The sequence below is a fragment of the Alternaria arbusti genome, assembly GCF_024043155.1.
Source record: "Alternaria arbusti strain BMP 1465 chromosome Unknown scaffold_23, whole genome shotgun sequence".
In the NCBI taxonomy this organism is placed as follows: domain Eukaryota; kingdom Fungi; phylum Ascomycota; class Dothideomycetes; order Pleosporales; family Pleosporaceae; genus Alternaria; species Alternaria arbusti.
In genome coordinates this window covers 67,741-88,179 of record NW_026249963.1, presented here as the reverse complement: position 1 = coordinate 88,179, position 20,439 = coordinate 67,741, and the positions used below count along the sequence as shown (strand labels likewise).

The window sequence follows — 20,439 nt, the reverse complement described above, 5'->3', positions numbered from 1 at the left end:
TGCGGATTCGCGATGTTGTTGAGCAGCTTTTGTCGGAGTCGAATTGGAGTGACGGGACTATGGTGTATGTCAAGATGAGGGGCGCGTGGCTGGAACCCGGGTGCGCTCGTGTTAGTCAAATTATGGAGCAAGGAAGGTTTGTGTTGAATGAGAGGGGGGAGGTGGAAGTCAAGATCGAGATTGGGGGTGGTGGTAGACAGAGGGTACGAGATGTGTAACAACAAGACTTTGTTTCCGGTTGAAATGACCTTGGGTGTAGAGAGAACAACAAGAAATGATTAAGGGCAACTCGAAAATATAAAAGGTAGTTGAACAAAATGCTAGTACATCCATTCGCTCCACATACTCCACCACCCCAGCCGGACCGCAGGATCCGCACTGCTTCGATCCGAAAACGCCAAACTCGTTCTAAGACTCTGAATAGTATGGGTAAGATGCTCCAAGGCATGAGAGGTACAAAAAAGTTGACCTTGAGAAAGAGAACCTCCCTAGGGACCCAAAGGCGAAGTGAAAAAAAGGGACATTCGTTCGTATACAATACAATGCGACAATGCCTTGAGAAACACAGGAACGAGAGTCATTTGCCTTCATGCCCGTTGTTGTCGTTGAAAATTTGGGCTGCGACCATGCTCCTATGACTTCAGGCTATCCTGCATGCTGCGGCTGCTAGCGCTGAGCGGGATGTTGGTTGTAGGAAGGACGGTCTTGGGCTTGCTGTTTTGGCGGACTTTGGCGAGGGCGTAGACGAGACCACTGACGAAACCGACGAAGATGGCGGAGCAGCTGCCGAAGGTGACGGGCGCATCGAAGAATACGAGACCGCTGAGCGCGATGGGGAGCTTGTTCAGAGCACCGACCATGGAGTAGGTTGTCGAAGAGGTGACACGGACGGCCCACGCGGATGTGTAGGAGATGAAGACTGTGGAAAGACCGGAGATGATCATGACCATGATGACGGTGTTGCGCTGTTCGACGGGGAAGTTCTTTGCGACGTTGGCGGAGGACCAGTCTTCGACGAGGATGGAGGCGACGAGCAGGATCGGGATTGTGAGGAGGTTGTTGTAGTACATGGCTGCTCGAAATTAGCAATTGCTCCATTTGGTTTCGGTGTTGGATAAACTTACTGTCAAAGTCCTTGAAGTTGGTGAGCTTGATGCGCTTGCGCATGCACAGAACGTAGGTTGCCGAGCAAAAGCAGTTGAACATCATCCAGAGGTATCCGGCGTGCAGAGTCGACATGGCCTCAGTGGTCTTCTCTGCAGCGTGACCCATGCTCGACAAAGCGTGCTGAATGTCTGCCCAGGCCGCAATGACGGAACTGAGGACCATCAGTCCGAAGGAGAAGAGCGCCATTGGTGTAACTGCACCGCCGAACCAGAGCACTTCTCCGTATGCGATCAGGATGATGGTCAGGTTCTTGAAAATGGTGTAGACGGGAATCGAGAGGTACTTGAGCGCCCAGGTACTGGTGTAGATCATGCCGATGAGGAGGACGGAGATGGGGAACCCTGGCGATGTTAGCATCTTCCCGTATTGTCGATGGTAGATTGGACCTACACTTCTTTGCCTCGTCGCTGTTGAAGTCGCGGTAGTTGATGATACCAAGGGCTTTACATATCGAAATGGCTGCTACACAGACGACAGACTGCGATGCGTTAGAAGGGCGGTCTGCTGCTTGGGGGAATCGTCATACCTGTACGCAGAGTAGGAAAAAGTTGAGGTTGAAATCGACGCCAGAAAGGACGTATTTGTTCGTTACGGTCATCATAATAGAAGATCCACAGTATGCCAGAACCGCAGCAATTGGGTTCTCTGTGATGGCTACACCTCCCGCGCGGCTTGAGCCCGCTGATCGAGTAGGGGGCGACGCCGCGCGGAACTCCTTGCCGGAGGGCATATCGACCCTGTAGTCGTCGCTCTTCTTGTCGTCGGACATGGTGGTGGAGAGGGGGTCTATACGCTCGCGTGTGGAGGGTTGTGGTTTGCGGCAGCGACGGGAATGTCCGGGGAGAGGACAGGTGTGTGGCGGCGGGTGTGCGACGTGGAAGGAGGGGCGGTCGAGTGAAGAAGAAAAGACAGGAGTGTGGGACCAGAAGGAAGGAGACGGGCGTCGCAAGAGAGATGCGCAGGGACGCGAAGTGGGTGGGTCTCAGCGCTGCCTCTCCCCTGGCCTGGAGTTGCTCTGCTGTTGGTAGTGGTAATTTCACTCGCCGCTAGGCCGCCTTTGAATACGAGCAACTTCCTGTCAGCACCACCCTGCCGCCTTTACGAGCTGTGTTCTATTTTTCACTGCTAGCCCTCACTGCAGCGCGTAGCGTAAGCTCTAGACGGTCAGGCCAATTCACGCACGCTACCGAGCAGCGTATGTAAACGCGCGTTGTTCGTTCCGGCAGCCTATCGCCACGTGACTTTCCTTATCGAGTCCTGTACTCTTTCCCCTGATCCTTCGACAAGCGACCCCAGACAAAACCAGAAAAATGTCCGCCTTGGATCCCAAAGTCGCCTCCCTCGTTGATCGTGCTGCGCGCGACGACGATTCAGACGAGGATGCGCTTATTGCGTCTCTGGAAGACGACGAGGAATTAGATGCTTTCCGCGAGCAACGACTCCAGCAATTACATCACGAGTATGACAAGGCACGGCGGCTGAAAGAGAACGAGCATGGCAGATACACGGAGATTAAGGATGAGAAGGCGTTGATGGATATCACCACAAGCACGCAATTGTGTGTTGTTCACTTTTTCAAGCCCGACTTCAACCGGTGTCGTATTATGGACACATATCTCGAGGTAAGAACGAACACTGCTACAAAAGGCATTGTCTAACAACGATGCAGTCGCTCGCATTGTCTCACTACGAGGCCCGCTTCCTCAAGATCAATGTGGAGAACTGCCCTTTCCTAGTCACACGCCTAGGGGTCCAAGTTCTGCCCTGCGTCATTGCTTTCATCGATGGTATCGGAGCTGACCGCATTATTGGCTTTGAGGGACTCGGTCACACTGAGCAGAGCTTCACCACTCGCGATCTGGAGGCGCGTTTGATTCGTGCAAACGTTCTTGCGAGAAACAAGGTCAACGAAGAGGATGAGAGGCGGAGACTGCAGAACGCCAGGGCTCAGCAGCAAGAAGACGAGGATCTGGACTGGGACTGATAATCTCCACATGTCAGCTCGGCTGAAGTGTAAGGGACGCCGAATGCCTGGAAGAGGCATTGAGCTGAGACGACGGGGAGGCGCGTGGAAGCACGAAGATTGTAGGTATGCTTGCAAAGCTGCAATAATCTGGCAGTGCAGCAGGCGTGTCGTCAATTGCTTGGAATGCAACATACAAACGAACAACTTGGAAGAGAAGGATTGCGTTCAGACAAATTGCGCATGTTCAGCTAGCACAAGAACCAAAACATCGTGAGACCTCCTTGTTCCAATCAATCAGACGAAGAGCGCACTCAGCATTTGTTCGCTTTCTGGTGCGATATGTTGTTAATCTGTTGCGAAACGGCGTGCTGTACTATGCCTCTCTTCTCTTTTCGCAAGAGCTGCGGCAATTCCGAAGGACGAGTCTACATGTACAAATAGCACTGCGAACATGACTTCATCGCCAGCAGCTCACAGTTTCCATGCTTTGGGCGGTTGTGGTGAATGTCGCGCTCAGGCGGTTGACTAGCTTACCCCCGCTGGGTAATCCCGATGACGCCATTCGCCACGTGCTTTTGGGCATGTCAAATTATTTCCTTCATACCCAACGGCAAAGTCAACCTCCACAACACGTCGCTGTGATACGTTACTCGCGAAACCTACAACCAAAAGATACTACATACTGCAAAATGAAGGCATACTGGTTCGATAACCTCCCGGTAAGTGTTTGCTTCACAGTCTCCACATCCACATGACCTAACCTCCACAGGGCGACCAACGCCAACCCCATGACTCCGGCCGCTCAGTCGACCCAGACTACCTAGAAAAGCTCGGTGTCATCTACCACAGCGTACCAGAAGTCTCGGGCGTGGAACCTATTGCTACATCGCGTAACTACAAGAACCGGGATGAAATCATCGTCAGCCCAGAGAAGATGGGCGACATCTACGAAGAAAAGGTCAAGTCATTCTTCTCCGAGCACCTACACGAAGATGAGGAGATCCGGTACATCCTTGATGGCGCGGGCTACTTCGATGTGAGGAGCGAGGGCGATGACTGGGTGCGGATTTGGCTTGAGAAGGGTGATTTGATTATTCTGCCGCCGGGCATTTACCATCGGTTCACTACTGATGAGCAGAACGTAAGTGAATTGGGAAAATGGAAGTTACGGGAGTAGAGAGTGCTAACATGCGTTTTCAGTACATTAAGGCTATGCGACTGTTCAAGGAGGACCCGAAGTGGACGCCGCTGAACAGGGGGAAGGAGACGGATGAGAACCAGTACCGGAAGCAGTACTTGACAGAGTACTTGAAGGCTAAGCAGGGAGTTACAGCTTAGACTTTAGCTGCTTGCGAACCTGATATTCATTCTCCAGTATTGACAACATGATATCTAGACATTCTTTTCAACCTTGTTCAACCACGCCCTGGTGAGCGCTTACTTTTACCTCAAGTCCATTGAGCCCCCATAGTCTCTCTCACCTCGATTTCGTTCAGCTACGCCGTCGGGAGCATTTGAATCGCTCTCAAGTCTATTGAACCCCGCGAGTTCTCTCTCACTTCAGTTCTGCCGCTGCGTCTCTGTCCAACCATCACGACAGCTTTCCGATTGATGACAATAGCATTGTTTCACCAACTGCTACCAATTGTTACAGCGACGCGCGACCTCCTAAAGTGAAGGTGAAACCGAGTCAGGCCCGTCAATACAACTTGACTCTACAATGGTATTGTCTCAATGCGCCGGACCCCCGGTTTGTGCACAGGTTCACTTATACGCCTCTTCACCTTCTTATTGTTGTGCGCTCCGCAGCTCGAGTCGTTCTTAGCCGCGCCATGTACACCACCTAGCTTAACCTGTACACCATCCAGCTTTTCAACATCGCCCAAGCCAACTGTCTGGCACATCGCAAAATGCATACCCGCTACAACACTCATCATCTCGTCAAAATGCCAAAAACATCTAATGGTCAACACCTCTACATCACAGGCTTGAAGAATCTTCAAGAGCTAGTGCACGAATCTGAGTCTGAGGATGAAGAAACTGTCGTTCGAGAGACCCGTTCCAAGACCTCGTTCAGAGATATCATGGCTCAGGCTAAGACCTGTCGCGATGTGGTCGCGGCAGATAGGAAGAGGAGAAAAACTGCAGAAGAGAAGAAATCAGAAGGATCAGATGCACGAGCGAATACTTCAAGGTCACAGTTGCAGGCCAGTATGTCTGGAATGATGGGGTTGAGTCGTGCTCAGAAGGCCCCACGAGAGAACGACCAGTACCACCCGGAGGACCCCCTCCTCGAGCGCCATCCATTCGCAGGCAAGGATACCAACCATCTGCAATCCAAACGGGACCAGTACTCTTCAGTGCCATTGTGTCAACACTTGGAGTTATTTCTAGACTGGAACATGGACGACCCCGACAACCGAAAAGGCTCATGGATTCTCAACATTGAAAAATACGAGGACCCCTCACCTTGGGCAGAGCATCAACATTGCGCTGGCGTAGATGTTACTAAGATGGCTGATGCCTTGGCGATGAGGATAATCAAGAAGTTCACTCGACTAGACAACGAGCGAGTGAGCCGAGACTTCGACCGCGGAATATCGTGCCGACGACCTCCGGCGAAGCAGCGCTTGACACGAGAGCTATGTAACATGTACTCTCAGATCCACCGTGGCAAGGAGAGCAAGCTTGTCGGTGAGAAAGAAGCGCTTCGCGAGAGCCTCATTGCGGCCGAGCGGCGCAGAGAGCTGGCTGAGGAGTCGCTGCTGCGAGCTCAGAAGTCTCGTCAAAGCAGCGGCGCGGCAAAGCCTGTCAACAACGATGTATCAGTAGGTCGTAACAAGGCATCTTCAGCTTCAGTCTCAGCCTCACCTCCTTCTACAAAGAAGCGTAAGACACCGAAGCAGATTGCAGAAGAGAAGGTAGCTCGGAACCGGAAGCGCAAGGGTTTGAGCGAGATTGCTAGGATTCGCGCTGAGCCTGTCGACCGTTTCAAACCGACCACGGTAGATGAACGAGATGCCCGAGTGACTGGTGTTGCTCAGCAGGTTCGACTTGAACGCGCGGCGGAGACGAAGAAGAGCCCATCTGTGACTAAGCCCTCGTCGAAGTCGAAGAAGTCCGCGGTCGCCATCGATCCTGATGAAGATGTCGAGACCATCTCTCGTCGCCGCGTGACGAAGAAGACCACACTTCCCCCAGCCCCGATTTTCTCCGACTCTGAGAATGAACCCAGTGAAGGAGAAATCGCCACGAAGCGCAACGCGACCACGAAATCTCAATCTCAACAGATGAGCAAACCAGAGCGCGCTCTCCTCAAAGGCATCGCGGAGGCAGAGCAAGAAGAACGCGAAAGGTACGCCCAGGACGAACCCGAACCATTACCCACATCTGAAGAAAAAGAAGCCGCATTCCGGGCTGAAATTGAGGCAATTGGACTGGCACAGCTCGCTGCTCAGAAGCGGAAGTTGAGTGAAATGGAGGATGATATACCGTCTCATGTCTTGCCTTCTTCACGACTGATTAAGAAATCGAAGAAGAATAGCGTTGCGAAAGAAGTTGTATAGGCTAAGGAAGGAGAAGACGATAGACTGGATGATCTGTTCGAGGAGTAAGAAGATACAGGCTGCTGGATATCGGGGGTTTATTCGAACTTGAGGCTACAAGTGGAATGGGGAAGTTCACGACGAAACGTTGTGTCGCTTCTAGAGTGTTATGTCGTTGTACGCTGTAGCTGTCTGATAGTCATACGAGGCAGCAGTTGATTCATTCAACGAGATCGCAGTTGGACTAGAGAAGCTTTGCATTTCGGGTGCAGAAAATGACACTATAGACTTAAACATCTCCTGTTTTCATTGACTACATCCACACCACAGTGTCACCGCCCGCCTACGCCTTGTTCTATGTCAAATAAGCTTAAACACACGAAGCTCACTCTGTTGGTCCTCGATATCATCCCAGCCAAGATGCATATATCTGCAATCATCATAGCCAAATCCCACTCTCTTGAACGTACCCTCGGACGTGAGAGTGACACCGTCAACCTCCCAAGTAATCGGCCCTCCCTCGTCTTCTGGGCCAGCCACCCTTTCCAAGAACAAGCCCTGGCATTGGAGCTTTGGATTGTCGCCGAATATCTGCGGGATGCCTACTATAGGCGCGAAATGTGTGACGCGGGACAACACGGTTGTGTCCGTCGGGTCGTCTGGTATCATGTCGATGACTGCGGGGCCGATGGCATCAGATGATTTATAGCGTTCGGGGATGAGGAAAGGGTTATACGAATGCAAATCCACTTCATGCTCGTGACCCGAAAACGGTGACCGAACCGGAAGGCAAAAACCAAGGAGCGTCAACTCACACTTGCCCGCTCCGAATACCTCTTCCTCAGAGCTATCAGACTCCTTGTGCTCCCAGTTCACTACTCGTGTGTAAGTTACAACTTCCGGATCAAAGATAAACTGATAATACATGATGTTTCCAATAGTCGTCACCCAGGACCAAGATGGCGCCATCTTCCTCAGTGTAGCAACTGCCTCTGAGTCGCCAGGCTGCTTCCGATGGGGACGGAGCCACAACAGCCACTTTTCTAGCTGTAATTTCCAGAGCCCGAAGAGGTAATCTTCCTCCGGGAACTTGTCAGGCATGGCTTGCTGCAACGCTCCCACTACGCCTTGTATTGCGGCTAAGCGATCAGTCCATTTGGTCAGTCTTTTTTCCGAGTACCGCTTTACAATCTCGGCCCATAGTTTCGAATGGTTGAAATGAGGTTGGTCGGTCGCGCGGGAGTCTTCTACACGGAGTAGTTGACCAAGAGTACGCACGTTGAAGAAATGGTCGTCTTCGCCGATATATCGAACGGCGTTTTCATTTGCCTCCTTCCGACACTCGCATCTCTCGTGCTGGCTACACTGCCAGGCTAGTTCAGATGGTGTAGCATATAGTATTCTGCGCGCTAGAAAGCTCTCTTGGAACACCCATGCGCGGGTAGCGAGGGGGGTGAGAATTTCGTCGATGTCGACATCTTCTATATTGGGGCGCGACGAATGATGTGCTGGGTTGCTCCAGTATTGTTCCTCTCGCTCGCGAATGGAGAGTTGAACTGTACGAGACGTGCCGTCTGGCATGTGAAAGGGTACCTCAATACGTTTGAGGGGTGCATTCGCGGCAGGGCTGAGGGACAGAAATCCTTCCTGGACGCTTGATGCACTCTGTGCCGAGATGACCAGCTCGGCTCCTGGGTAGATGAACTTCATGCGTGGAATTTGGTCCGTCCAGTCTTGTATATCATCTTGTACTATGCATAGCGCATCAATCTGTTGTCTGAGGTCAGCTTCTGGGATAGATACAGTTCATGTATTGGTTGCTTTACCCATAGGTATCGCAAGCCAAAAGCCTTGCATACGTGGATGGCATCGGCGAGGGTGCGAGGGAGTGTCGAAATATCAATGCCTTGCATATGGGTCTCGAGATTACTTTTCAGCGTCTTGAGAGAGCCGGTCGTGCCCCATGCGTAACTGAGACAAGCATAACCTTCCTGCTGTTGTGCTGAGGCTGATGCAATCGATGCGCTATCCACAAGGCGAATAGGATTAGTCGCGAGATCGAGGACACGACGTGGCCATTCACCCTTTTCTGATGCACACAACGAATGATCAGCCTTGCATTGCTCGAACCAGCTACGCGCTTGACTCAAACGGTCTTCGAGATTGCTTAACAGCTCTCGGTACTTGTCATTTTCACTGTTGCGTACACCGAGCCACGGAATAGCAGAGTCTTCTCCAGCATCTGTTAGCTTGTTAGCATTATTTCCAAGTACTCCCTCATTCCACATTCGTTTGAAGAAGACTTGGGCTGATAGAAAGAAGCCTGATTAGCTGTAAAGGACTTACCAACCGGAGTGTAGATCTGGTAATCATTCGGTCTCGTGTCCACATACTTCCGGCCAAACAGCACTCCACCGCCATATGATTCACCCTCCTGCTTGCACGCCACATTTAGCACATTATGGGGGTCAAAAAGGTGCCAATGGTCAACCGCCTCTTTGCGCCTAATATCGATAGTCGTGAATTCCGGCCGTCGAATATCGGTGACGGCATCAAGAGCCTGCAAGATGATTGAACATCCCTGACATTCGCCAGCAGAAACAAGGAAGTCTGCCGTTGGCGTGCTGGTTTCCACGCCGTTGGCGAAATGGTGGCATATGATGCATGATGGGGTTTCCTGGTCTCCTCCGTTTATGGGAGGCTGTTTTGTGTCGTTTGTGTCGGATTCGACGCGGTATTGCTCATCAGGAGAAGCTTGGAGATGATCCGAGATCATACCCGCACGCGCCGGCGATGATGCAGCCCGAGATTCCTCTACCCCTCGGGCAAAAGCGTCTGCCATGCGCTCTACGAGCTCAGACCAGTCTGACGTCATCGTCACTTACCCAAGATGCTAACGAATCGAGTCGCCTGCGATAGCACCTGATCGATGCAGTAGTACCGACCTATTTTACAGAAGTCGGGAAAGATAGAACTCTTGTGTGTTTTAAGGCACGTCGCATTCGTATGCGAATGCCTCAGCTGACTTGGCAATCCTTCCAAGGTCCTAAAGCATACTTCAGCCGCACAGAATTAGGCAGGTTCGAACAACTAAGGGCCGAAAGCTCAACATACTTACCGCAAAGATCAGCTGGCTCTAGGCTTCCATCCATACTCAGGTTTGCATCCGGTCCAAAATTCGCGGAGAATGCAGGCGATTCACGAAAACAAAATCAAAGTTCTGAACATCGCATGCGTAAATTGCACACCAAGATATATCCAAAAAAGTTCATGATTCATAGGGATCACCTCTAAAGCCATCGAAACCCAACAATACACCCGCCTAAAACCTTCAAATGGTATACCCAAAACGCCAATCCCTATCCCCTACACCCCCTAGCAACCTCCACCACCACCACCACCACCACCGCCGCCATCTCCACCGCTGCAACCTCCACCATCTCCTCCACTAAAGAAGCCACCGCCGCCTCCGTATCCTGCTGTGTATGCGTATGCGCCTCCCGTGTCGCTACCACCGCCGTAATGCCGCTTGTTGCGCTTCGAGACCTTTGTCTGCCGCATCGGGGGCGGGTATTCGGAGGGTGATTTGGACATTCCACAGCCCATTTTGGCGGGTGTTGGCTTGTGTTGGTTTGCGTTGTTGGTGTGAAGGTTTGTAGATTGCGGGATGTGAATATGTGATCGTATGACTTTGTCAAGTTTGGTCTTGGGTGATGTTGATATCCAAAGATATGTGGGTTTGAGATGAGTGAAGTACGAAGATGCGTATGGGTTCTCTGTTAGAGAAGATAGCGTGGATATGTCGAAAGTTGGTTCGTGATGATGATATGCCCTCATCCTCCCACGGAACCCTCGACCCTATATACCACCCACAGTACTCATCATGCTCACCTCACCACACTACCAGCCACAGAATCTGCCTTACCCGTACACAGCACTGTCATCAGGCCCCCCGAACACAGCAACAACAGCACCGACTACCGTCACAACACCTACCCTCATTCAGTCCCAACTACACTCGACATCCAGTCGCATCCCCCACTAATCCCACAAACGTGACCGCCCCAGCCCCAACCCATCAGCAACCAGGCGTCCAGCGTCCGACCACTACCCAATCCAGTTCGTCCAGTTCGTTTACTCGGATAAGGCATCCCCCACCTTTGGATCAACAAAACGACCAACACGCATTAGGAAGTAATCGAGCGCATACATACTGCGCACAGGTGTCTCGCAATGCCACAAATGCGCACATCATTTACCGCATGTGCTTCGCAGGGCTGAGTCCACGGTGAGAGTAGGTGGATGGAAAGACGCTAGAAGCGAGGCTGTGTTCCTTTCTGCCGATCACGTGGGACATCAAGCCCACACGTGGACGCTGGCTACCTGGAAGACACGGAATAGATGGCCTGCATCATACATTACTACCTAGGTATCAGCACGAAAGCCTGCAATATCTTAACACAACCTTAGAGCTTAGGCTTCTGGTGCTTCGACTTCCATCCTCCTGTCCCGGTCGCTGTTCAAATCTTCCCTAGAACGCGGTGATCCAACGACCCAAAGCCTACGTCGGCCCGAAACCTGTGGTTCGGTGTCCTGCATCGGGTATAGACCAATCTCTGATGGAAGCAGCGAAGAACATTAATTATGGAGTTAGCATCGCATCTAGAAAGCTGTCAGGCAGAGAGTTAAGATGGCGAGCTGTGGCTGTGTATCATTGCCGATCGATCGCTTGGTGCGAGGAATGAATTTGGTAAACTTGTGATGCAGCACGTACGTATACTGTGGGGTCCAATGAAGGGGGACCTGCGTAGTGATGTACATACAATGCGATGCTGTCATGTCTGCTATAGAGAAAGTCACCTCGCCTGCGATGCGTGTATTGCGCCGAAATCAGATAAGGCGTCCCGATTTGCCCTTAGTCTTCATCCGTCAATCTGGCTACTAGGTACCACCTCACAGCCTCCCATCTCACATACGACGAAAACCCGCATATTGAACTTTCAAAATTATGTCATTGGAGTATATAGCGCCGTGTCGATCGATAACATTCACAGAGACCCGAATATATAGAAGGAAAAAGAGGTGGAAGGGAAAAAAAGACGCTAGAAGCATACACACAAGAAAGATGGGGTCTCCAAACTCCCGGCCGAACCGCCCGTAGAAAGTAAGGTCTCAAGAAAGCGCCCGTGGTCTCCGAACCGTTGCCAATCTAGTCGTCGTAAAGTTTTTCTTTTTCGCGGGGGGAAAAGGCGTTAAAAAGTCTTGATCAAAGAAGAGGCTGCAACTCCCCCATTCTAACACGTCTGCCGTGAAATCTCGATCCAGAAATGCGAAAAAGCGTGGAAGTAGCCAAAGAAGTAAAAACCTCTCGTATCCGCCCAAAACGCTCGTTGTGCGACGTAATCAAGTCTGCCCCAAGTACGCGCGTGTGACTCCAATGATGTCGTTTCGCGTCTCACTTTCCACCCTGCTTCTTTGCTTTGAGCGCAAGATGCGAGTACACCCATCCACCGCCAAGCGCGAGAAGTACACCGAACCATTCCCTTCCGCTCAATATCTTGCCCTCGCTGTACCACCCTATACTCAGGATCATGATGGTCTTGAGATGGCTGACAATGTTGAATGTGAGGGCGCTGGTGCGACCGATGATCAAGAACTGACTCAGGTTGTACATCGAGGCCATGATGCCGGAGGCGCATACGCTCCAGAGGATGTCGGTGGGTACGGTTGATAGGTTCGGGATGGTGTCGAAGAAGGGCACGAAGGGGATGAGGAGGCAGACGGAGATTGGCGCTTGGTTGAGCAGGAGTTGGGGTGGCGAGACGGCGAAGTCTTCGATCTTCTTGCCGATCCAGATCTGGTACAGAGCGGTACTGCAGAATGCCAGGGTCGCGACGATGACACCGAACAGCTGGGTCTTGGCCGCCTCGTTGATGGTGAAGGAGACGCCAATGCATGTTGCGAGAATAGCAGCCAGCATGTATCGTGTAACCTGCTTTCGGAAGAGGACGAAGTTGATGAGGACGACGGTCGGCGTAGTCATGACCTTGGAGAGCTGGTAGAAACCGATCGAGTTGAAGGTCAAGCTAAGGTTGCCAAGCACAACGTAGCCGGCGAAGAAGCCGCAGACGGGCAGCATGTTCCAGACATTCAGCCGTACGGCCTTGAAGGCATGGAAGGGTCGGAGGGTCGAGATGAAGAGGACGAGACCGGTGGCTGTGAAATGCCACATCACGACCATGAGCTGGCATCCTTTGAGCTGCTTGTCGCTGAACACTCTATCCGACTGTCAGCGGGTCCCCCACTAGCTCTACTGCATGTTGCATACCGCTTGCTCAGGAAGATCAAGCCCAGTGTTGACAGCGTATTCAGAGCGATCCAAAAACACGTTATCAACTTCTCCTTGAGCGGTACTGGCGTAGGCTCGGCTACGGGCTTCTCGAAAGTGGGCAGCTCTTCGAGCTCGTGGGACTCTCGGGGGTCAACATTGTCGACGAGACCCTCGATTGAAGGGCGCTTCTCAACTGCGTGTTCAGTTAGTCCTGGTGTGTCTTATTCCTGACAGGTGATATGCCGACGCCCATGTGTCAAGGGTCTAGGCGGTGTCCGGGGTTCGACGTACCCATGGTATGTGATATTGAGTTGAGAATGTAGCGAGCGACGGTGGAGGGCTCGTGTGGGCTATGCCTTCATGCCAGTGCCAGTGGGAAGGCGCGAACTGGCAATGCGAGCGGAGGCGTAGGACGAGGCAGGCGCGGGCTGACTTGATTGTCGCACGGTAGCGGGTGGGCCGGGGAGGGTTGCGGCGGTGCAGCAGATCGTCCGGTGTGGCTTCAGACGCGGACGATGCAGTTGCAGCGACCAGAGACAACAACAGAGAGGCAAAAGAGGATGAGGCGGTTCGGGGAGGGCTGCCGGAGAAAAGAGACAAGGCGAGGCGGGGAGGGCCAAGGGGGTACACGACAAAAGGCCCAAGTAAGATGCTATCCGAAAGGGATCCTCAGACGCCAAGGCGACTGCTGAAGGGGGCGAAGACGATGCAGGGTTCGTTGTTCAGGCACGTGCCCGTAAGCCACAAGCCTCATCTCCACGGCCAATCAGTCCTACCTTAGCGCCACCGTGTCCAGCCAAATCTACGAGGTTAATTTTAGGCCTCGATGCGGTAGCGCTACTGCTTTTGGTTCCGTCCACTGTCTATACGGGCTTGCAGCATCGTGAAGAGCTTCAATTTCCTCGAACTCGCAGTGGGATATACAGTGGTGATCAGCTTGGCACTCTCCCTTACCCACTTCCCAAGACACATTGGTCGTTTGAGCGTTGCTTCTGGAGTGCCGACACATCCGGCTCCGCTCCGCCCATCTCGGGCAGAATATCTCCCTCGTAGCACCTGTGTTGCTCCGATTACGAATCTTGGTGCCCTAACATGGCGGACGCAGCATTTGGTGTCCCTTCCGGATCCGCTGGGTGGTGCCACCTACGATTACCCGTACCGGTAATCTGCATGTTTGCGCGTCCTGATGCATAGTCGCAACTCTGCAACTTGTTGGCATTGTGAAGGTTTTGGGGGTATGCTTGTACGGTTGCCAGCGGAGATTTCGTTGCGGACTCCAAGATTTAGTTGCACCGAGCGCCGAATCTTATGTCAGTTTGGTCTTCTCATAGACTCAATTCAGATAAGGAAGGTACGATCATGATACAGTCCACCAATCCTGTGCGATATGGAAGTAACGTGTTCTCTTGAATTTTCAACTCCTGGTTCTATGCAGAAGGCGTAATTAACAGCCTTCAAGTGATCGACCCTAGCGCATAGAGAAAGACGGATAATGTACACTCGCAAGAACCCACACCGTACAAAGAAAACCAACATGATCAGTATCCCAGCGGCAGCTCCATTGACTACCGCATCCGCATCGAATTATAGACATGTAATGTGTTATGTCGTCGTGGTGTTACAGAAAATTATACCTCGCCATCGGCCACAGCAAGACGCTGCTTGGCTGTCTTTGCCTTCTTGCTCAGCCCACCCTTCTTGCGCTTGCCGCCGGCGGGGGCTTCAGTGGGTGGGATAGGTGTGGCTGCACCACTTGCCTTTGCGCTCTCGTCAAAGTGTCCTTCGCCTGGGAATGGTCAGTACAAACATTATTCAGCATGAAGCGATCCACTCACCCTCGTGGTACATGTCGTCGAGGTTGGCCTCCGCCCGTTGCTTCTTCTTGCCACGCTTCTTGCCTGGTGGAGCATTCTTCTCTTGCTCCGCCAGCTCCGCCTCCTTCTTTTCGATCTCCGCGGCCTGGTCATCATCGACAAGCCACATAGCCATGTCTTTGGTCCTGTTCTCCCTGGAGCGGGTGTTGAAGTCGACTCCAGCGCCGCCACCTCCGGAAATGACGACACGCTGCACTTCTTCCTTCTGAAGCGCACGCTTGCGGATACGTTCTTCGATGGTACCGCGTGTGATGAGTCTGTAAACAGTGACCTGTCGTGTTTGTCCGAGACGATGGGCACGGTCCATAGCTTGCGAATCGATGGTGGGATTCCAATCCGAGTCGTAGAAGATGACCGTGTCAGCGGATGTAAGGTTGATACCGAGACCACCTGCACGAGTTGACAGGAGGAAGACGAAGATGGACCGGTCGCTCTGGAAGTCGGCGACTGTATCACGACGATCTTCGAGCTTGGTCGAACCATCAAGACGGCAGTACTTATAGTTCCTGTAAGTGAGGTATTCTTCCATCAGGTCCATCATCCTGGTCATCTGGAAGTACAGCAACACGCGATGATCATTTGCCTTCAGTTCCTTCAGGAGTGCATCCAACTGAGCCAGCTTGCCGGAATCAGTAACGAAGCGCGACATTGACGGTGCCTCAATGTGAGTGAATCGTGTGCGCTCGTTGGTGGGCGGCGGGAGCCTGTTGCTGACAGTCAAAGCAGTCGACTCCTTCTTGGCTTCTAGAAGAGCTTGCTCAGTGGCCTCTGATACACCATAGAGCGCGGAACGGATCGGAGCGTTGAAGAAGAGGTTCTGTGTCTCTGCAATAACACCCTGACTAGCGCAGTAGAGCTCGACTGGAGGCGCAGATGCTTTTGGCTTTGCACAGGGTTCGATCACGTTCAAGCCTGTCTTTTCGAAAGCTGTTCGGGCAACATTGAACAGGTTGCGCATGTGTCCATCGGCAGTGATCTCGGCCAAAGGTGCACGGTCCTGGCGATCAACAATGTTAAACATGGAGTGCTTCGGCTCCCACTCGCCGTTGTCGTTGTCGTAGAACACATTGAACCGGCCAACCTTATTTGGCTTTTGCTCTGCAGCGAGAGCTCGCTGGAACAGACCGCTCTTGGCAATTCGGGAGGCCTCGGTGGCCGACAAATCAGAGAAGCGGAGCCATGAAAATGCTCCGGCCTCTCTGGCCGACTGCGCAATGTTGTCTGGGCTCCACACATTCATCAGGTTGTCGAGATAGCGTCCCTTGAAGCCAGCCTTCTGATTATCCGGACCAGCAAGCTCCAGTCGACCACCCTCACGACCCACGAGTCTTGGTAGAGGATACTCGATCAAGTTGCGTGTAGAGTATCCGACCCTGACATTCTGACCTTCGCGTAGGAATGAGGCGGTCTCAGCGAAGGAGGCGAAAGAGAATGGCGACCAAGTGTCGGCTCGCTCGAATAGATCAGGGTGGTTGCAGACCTTCCTGAACTGCATAACCAAGTTCATAAGGGTTGCGCTGTCCTGCTCGTCACCAACAGCCTTTTCGACCAAATCCATAATGTTGATCTTCGCTCGGAGGTTGGCGTAGTAAGCCCGTTGTCGGTATGTCAAGTCGCAATAGACGTCCAGCTCGATCTTGTCTCCAAGCTCCTTCTGGACATGCTTCTTCACACGACGCAACATGAACGGCTTCAAAATCATATGTAGTCGTCGCAGTTGGTCTTCGTTGAGCTTCGTGTTACTCTGTGCGTGACTCTCAATATCCTTGGAGAACCATTCGCTGAACTCGTCGTGAGAGTCGAACAAACTAGGCATGATGAAATGGAGCAGAGCCCAAAGTTCCTGCATGTTGTTTTGGATGGGTGTACCCGTGAGGAGCAGCCGGTTGCGAGAGTGGAAGCCTAGAAGACTCTTCCATCGAGAACTCTGAGACGACTTGATGGCTTGCGCTTCGTCGAGAATCATGTACTGCCAACGCATCTTCTGGAAGTATTGGGCATCCTGAACGACCAGTTGGTAGGAAGAGACCACAACGTGGAAGGGCGAATCGCGGGTGTACGTAACGTGCTTCCTATCCCAGAGCTTACGGAGGATCTTTCGGTCCTTGGCCGTACCCCAGTATGGAATCACGTTAAGATCCGGGACGAACCTGGTGATTTCCTGTTGCCAGTTGTGCAGTGTTGATGCGGGTGCAATGACGAGGAAAGGTCCCCAAATGTTGTACCTCTCAGCGAGGTAAGCCATGACCGATATCGATTGGACCGTCTTTCCGAGACCCATCTCATCAGCAAGAATACCGTTGATACCCTGCTCGTACAAGTTGACCAACCAGTTGAGACCCTTCAGTTGGTACTCCTTGAGCGTACAGTTGAGAAGGCCAGGTTGAGGAATCCAGTCTTCTTTGTTCTGCAGACCAGAGGGGTTTTGGAAGTTCATCTCGCCATCCTCTTCGTCATCACCAGACTTGTTGAAGGCACGGGCACGGTCTTGAGCCTGCTGGATAGCATGCTGGGCGTTCGCCATGGCGGCCGCGTTGAGCGCACTTTCGTCCTCGTTGTCGAAGTCAAGATCCTCGAAGTTGGTGACCTTGGCGCCTCCTTCCGCCGACATCTCCCCAACGTCGATACTAGGCTTAGCTGCTGCCTGAGGGTCAGCTGCGGCAGCGTCGGCGTCGTCGGTGGAACGCTCAATCTCATCTGTCCTAGCTTTCTTGCCGATGAAATGCGAGTAGAGCTCAGTTTGGGAAATAAGGAAGTTGAGCTTCCGCTTCTGTCGGTTTGCTTCTCGATCAGCCTCAGCCTTCTTCGCGTTCTCCAACTCTTGACGCTCAGCGTTCTTTCGGGACTCACGCTCATCGCGTTCGTTCCTCTTCCAGAATGCAAGCATCTCACGCATACCACGCTTGGCCCTAGCTTGTGTGTCCTTCTGATTCTTGTTGGTGCGCATCTGCCATCGACGGGCCTCCTTGGCAGCCAGTTGGGCAGTCTTGCGAAGGTTGGACTGCTTTGTCGAGAGCGAGTTCTCCTTGATGCGGACAACCTTGGGAACATCCTTGCGAGCGAGATCCTTCACAATCTGCTGGTATAGGTTTCGGTATACGGACGAGTCGTAGGAAGTCAGGACTACGGGGCCCAAATCCTCTGTGTAGCTACGGCCGCGTAGGGAGTCAAGGCGTGCCTCCTCGCGCGGCGCGATCATGGGGAGATCGTCTCCGCGGTCGATAGCAGCCTGGCCGGCAGCGGCAGCGTCCTTCTCAGCCTGCTTTTGCTCCTTGCTCTTCTTAAGACGCCCGGTGCCGCGGTTGCCCTTGCGCTTTCCGCCAGCGAGGTCGTCGGAGGCCTGGAAGGAGCTCATGGTACCTCCTTCCATATTGGGTCCGTGTGGAGTGACTTCGCGGATGTCCTTGCTAGGGGCATTGCCTTGCAGAAGCTGAGTAGTAGTCTTCGCTTTCCGCTCGGCTTTCTGTGCAGCCAGCAAGTGACGCTCCTTTTCTTCCTCGTTCTCGGCTTGACCTGCCTTTGCGAGGGCCTCGGCGCGTTTAGCTTCCTCGTTCTGGATAGTCTTTTCACGCCTTCGCTTGCGCTGCATGTCCTTCTTGCGCTCCTTCTCTTCAGCGATCTCCTGGCTCTGGACCTGCTGCCATGCGTCGCCCTCGTGCTCAACGTTGTATGAGTGCTTCGCGTAGTCGCGGTTGGCAGCGGACACGTCCTGGTAACGTGTAAGGAAAGCAGTCCGCCGCTTCTTGCGCTTGTTCGCCTCGGCGGTTCCAACTTCTAGGACGCGCTTCTGGCTCCTTTGCTTGTAGTCTTCGAGATCGTGTGGGATGGCCGACTCGTCAATGTCGCTCATCTGCTTGGTTTCGATGTGTGCGAGAGCAGCCTCGATCTCTGCTTCGTCTGGCGCAGGCAACTCGCGAGTCGCAGACTGTGAAGGGGCATGGAGGCTGCCGACCGGCGGCATAGCATCGTACACGCGGGGGGCATAGCCATTTTCCTGATGGGGAAGGTCAGCGGGCGCCGGAGACGCCATTGCTTCTTGCTTCACGAAATGAGAATTGTGCTGAGGTTTTGAGGTTTGGTAAGGTTCGGCGGCGAGGTTCGGCAGTGGCTGAGGCTTTGGCGGAGGCTCGTTGTCGGCTCCGGAGGACATTATACTGGAGAGCGACATGGGATCGGCACGCGTTGGTGGCGGCGCCTGTTGCAGTGGTGAGCAGAGTGAGAGTGGAAGTCGCGAGTTCACTTACCTCTTCCTTGTAGGATGGCCTCCTAGGGTAGTCGATGGGCGGCTGCACGGCGCCTCGATTCATCGACTGATAAACCGATGGCGACACGGGCGAGTGAGACATGGCCTCCATAGTGCCGGTGTGCTGGTGCTGCGAATGGGGGCGCTGCAGCGGCGAGTGATGCGCGTACGAGGTCGTGACGGGTGATTGATAGACCTTGTCGTAGGGGCTGTGTGCCGCCCGAGTCTGCGTCTGGGGTGTGGGTTAGCCGCGTGTCCCTGAATGCTGAGGATGGCGATGGCGTGAAGTGTGATGTCTGAGGCATGAGGTAGATGAAACATATGATGGAAGACGCACCTGTGCAGGAGGATACTGGGTATTGATGTCGTAACGCGCCGGGTCCCGTGCTACGCCGCGGTCTCCATTGTCTGAAGTCGGGTCGTAGTATCTGGACGTGTCGCGCGAATAGAGGGCCGTGCTGATGGGCGGCAGCTCGGTGGTGCTGGGCGACGGCGGAGGGCGAGGGTGTTGATGGGATGGGGGGTGGTGAAGGCTGGCGTGGTGGAGAGGCAAGGGCGCTGGAGTGTTTGGCGAATGGTGTTGGTATGGTTGGCCTGCCTGTGTCGGCGATCTGTGGTAAGCTGCTGGCACTGGCGTAGGTTCCCCTTGGTGCCCTGGCGGCTTTCTTTCTCCTCGCGAGTGCTCCTCCCCATCATCGACGGACCGCCGCAGGACCGGATCGCGAAACATGACGGCAGCGCGTAAGGGCTTGTTAACGGCGGAGAGGCTGCTCCATGGGCCGCAAGCAGCAGGCACTGGCGGTGGGGCGCGCAGGGAGCGCGGCGACGACAGCAGAGGGAATGCGCCGTGGGCGAGGGCTGCCGGCGATGGTCGTCGGGCGATTGGCGATGTGGATGCGACGACGAGATGGAAGAGGGAAGATGGGATGGGGGCTGGTGTGGAGCTGCTTGAGCGCCGTCTAGATCACACACGAACGGTTGGCAAGTCAGCTTCTGCTTAGTGCGGCTGCGGCAACTCTGTCCTGGAGCAGCTCCGGGCGTGATGCAGAGCCGCGATGAGGTTTGATGGAGAGCCTGCGACGCCCTACACGCTCGCAACATGTGACACGGCGGGCTGCGGACTGCGTCGAGCATGTCTGGCATGGCCGCATTACGCGTGGGGACCTTCATTGCGACGCTGCTGCGCTGCTGGGCGTGCCTCTTAACAAAGCACCTGAACCCCATCTCTCGTAGGAGCATACACGCCCAGATGGGTGCATCGACCAATAATTGCGTGCATGCAAACGGCGCCATGCAGCGTGCAGCCGCTTCTC

The 20,439-nt window shown here is 53.5% G+C and overlaps 7 protein-coding genes across 7 annotated transcripts; 3 read left to right on the top strand and 4 right to left on the bottom strand.

The window, feature by feature from the left end:
- Positions 1–632: 632 nt before the first annotated feature.
- VRG4 (GDP-mannose transporter into the lumen of the Golgi) lies at positions 633–1,936 on the bottom strand (the record flags this gene model as incomplete). The annotated part of the gene is made up of 4 exons (XM_051451066.1): positions 633–1,072; positions 1,125–1,508; positions 1,558–1,645; positions 1,694–1,936. 4 exons carry the CDS (start codon positions 1,934–1,936, stop codon positions 633–635), a joined length of 1,155 nt encoding a protein of 384 aa, XP_051297729.1.
- Positions 1,937–2,477: 541 nt separating this feature from the next.
- J4E86_010567 (uncharacterized protein) lies at positions 2,478–3,151 on the top strand (the record flags this gene model as incomplete). Its single annotated transcript, XM_051451065.1, has 2 exons — positions 2,478–2,789; positions 2,837–3,151. The coding sequence occupies 2 exons, from the start codon at positions 2,478–2,480 to the stop codon at positions 3,149–3,151; spliced, it is 627 nt and encodes a 208-aa protein (XP_051297728.1).
- A 671-nt stretch (positions 3,152–3,822) lies between these two features.
- On the top strand, positions 3,823–4,471 carry ADI1 (1,2-dihydroxy-3-keto-5-methylthiopentene dioxygenase; the record flags this gene model as incomplete). The annotated part of the gene is made up of 3 exons (XM_051451064.1): positions 3,823–3,852; positions 3,903–4,274; positions 4,334–4,471. 3 exons carry the CDS (start codon positions 3,823–3,825, stop codon positions 4,469–4,471), a joined length of 540 nt encoding a protein of 179 aa, XP_051297727.1.
- Positions 4,472–5,079: 608 nt separating this feature from the next.
- J4E86_010565 (uncharacterized protein) lies at positions 5,080–6,699 on the top strand (the record flags this gene model as incomplete). Its single annotated transcript, XM_051451063.1, has 1 exon — positions 5,080–6,699. One exon carries the CDS (start codon positions 5,080–5,082, stop codon positions 6,697–6,699), a length of 1,620 nt encoding a protein of 539 aa, XP_051297726.1.
- Positions 6,700–7,038: 339 nt separating this feature from the next.
- Positions 7,039–9,830, bottom strand: J4E86_010564 (uncharacterized protein; the record flags this gene model as incomplete). The annotated part of the gene is made up of 5 exons (XM_051451062.1): positions 7,039–8,448; positions 8,538–8,920; positions 9,025–9,112; positions 9,705–9,724; positions 9,797–9,830. The coding sequence occupies 5 exons, from the start codon at positions 9,828–9,830 to the stop codon at positions 7,039–7,041; spliced, it is 1,935 nt and encodes a 644-aa protein (XP_051297725.1).
- A 2,303-nt stretch (positions 9,831–12,133) lies between these two features.
- J4E86_010563 (uncharacterized protein) lies at positions 12,134–13,304 on the bottom strand (the record flags this gene model as incomplete). The annotated part of the gene is made up of 3 exons (XM_051451061.1): positions 12,134–12,956; positions 13,007–13,202; positions 13,301–13,304. 3 exons carry the CDS (start codon positions 13,302–13,304, stop codon positions 12,134–12,136), a joined length of 1,023 nt encoding a protein of 340 aa, XP_051297724.1.
- A 1,333-nt stretch (positions 13,305–14,637) lies between these two features.
- On the bottom strand, positions 14,638–19,238 carry INO80 (putative DNA helicase ino80; the record flags this gene model as incomplete). Its single annotated transcript, XM_051451060.1, has 3 exons — positions 14,638–14,795; positions 14,845–19,078; positions 19,128–19,238. The coding sequence occupies 3 exons, from the start codon at positions 19,236–19,238 to the stop codon at positions 14,638–14,640; spliced, it is 4,503 nt and encodes a 1,500-aa protein (XP_051297723.1).
- Positions 19,239–20,439: the final 1,201 nt, after the last annotated feature.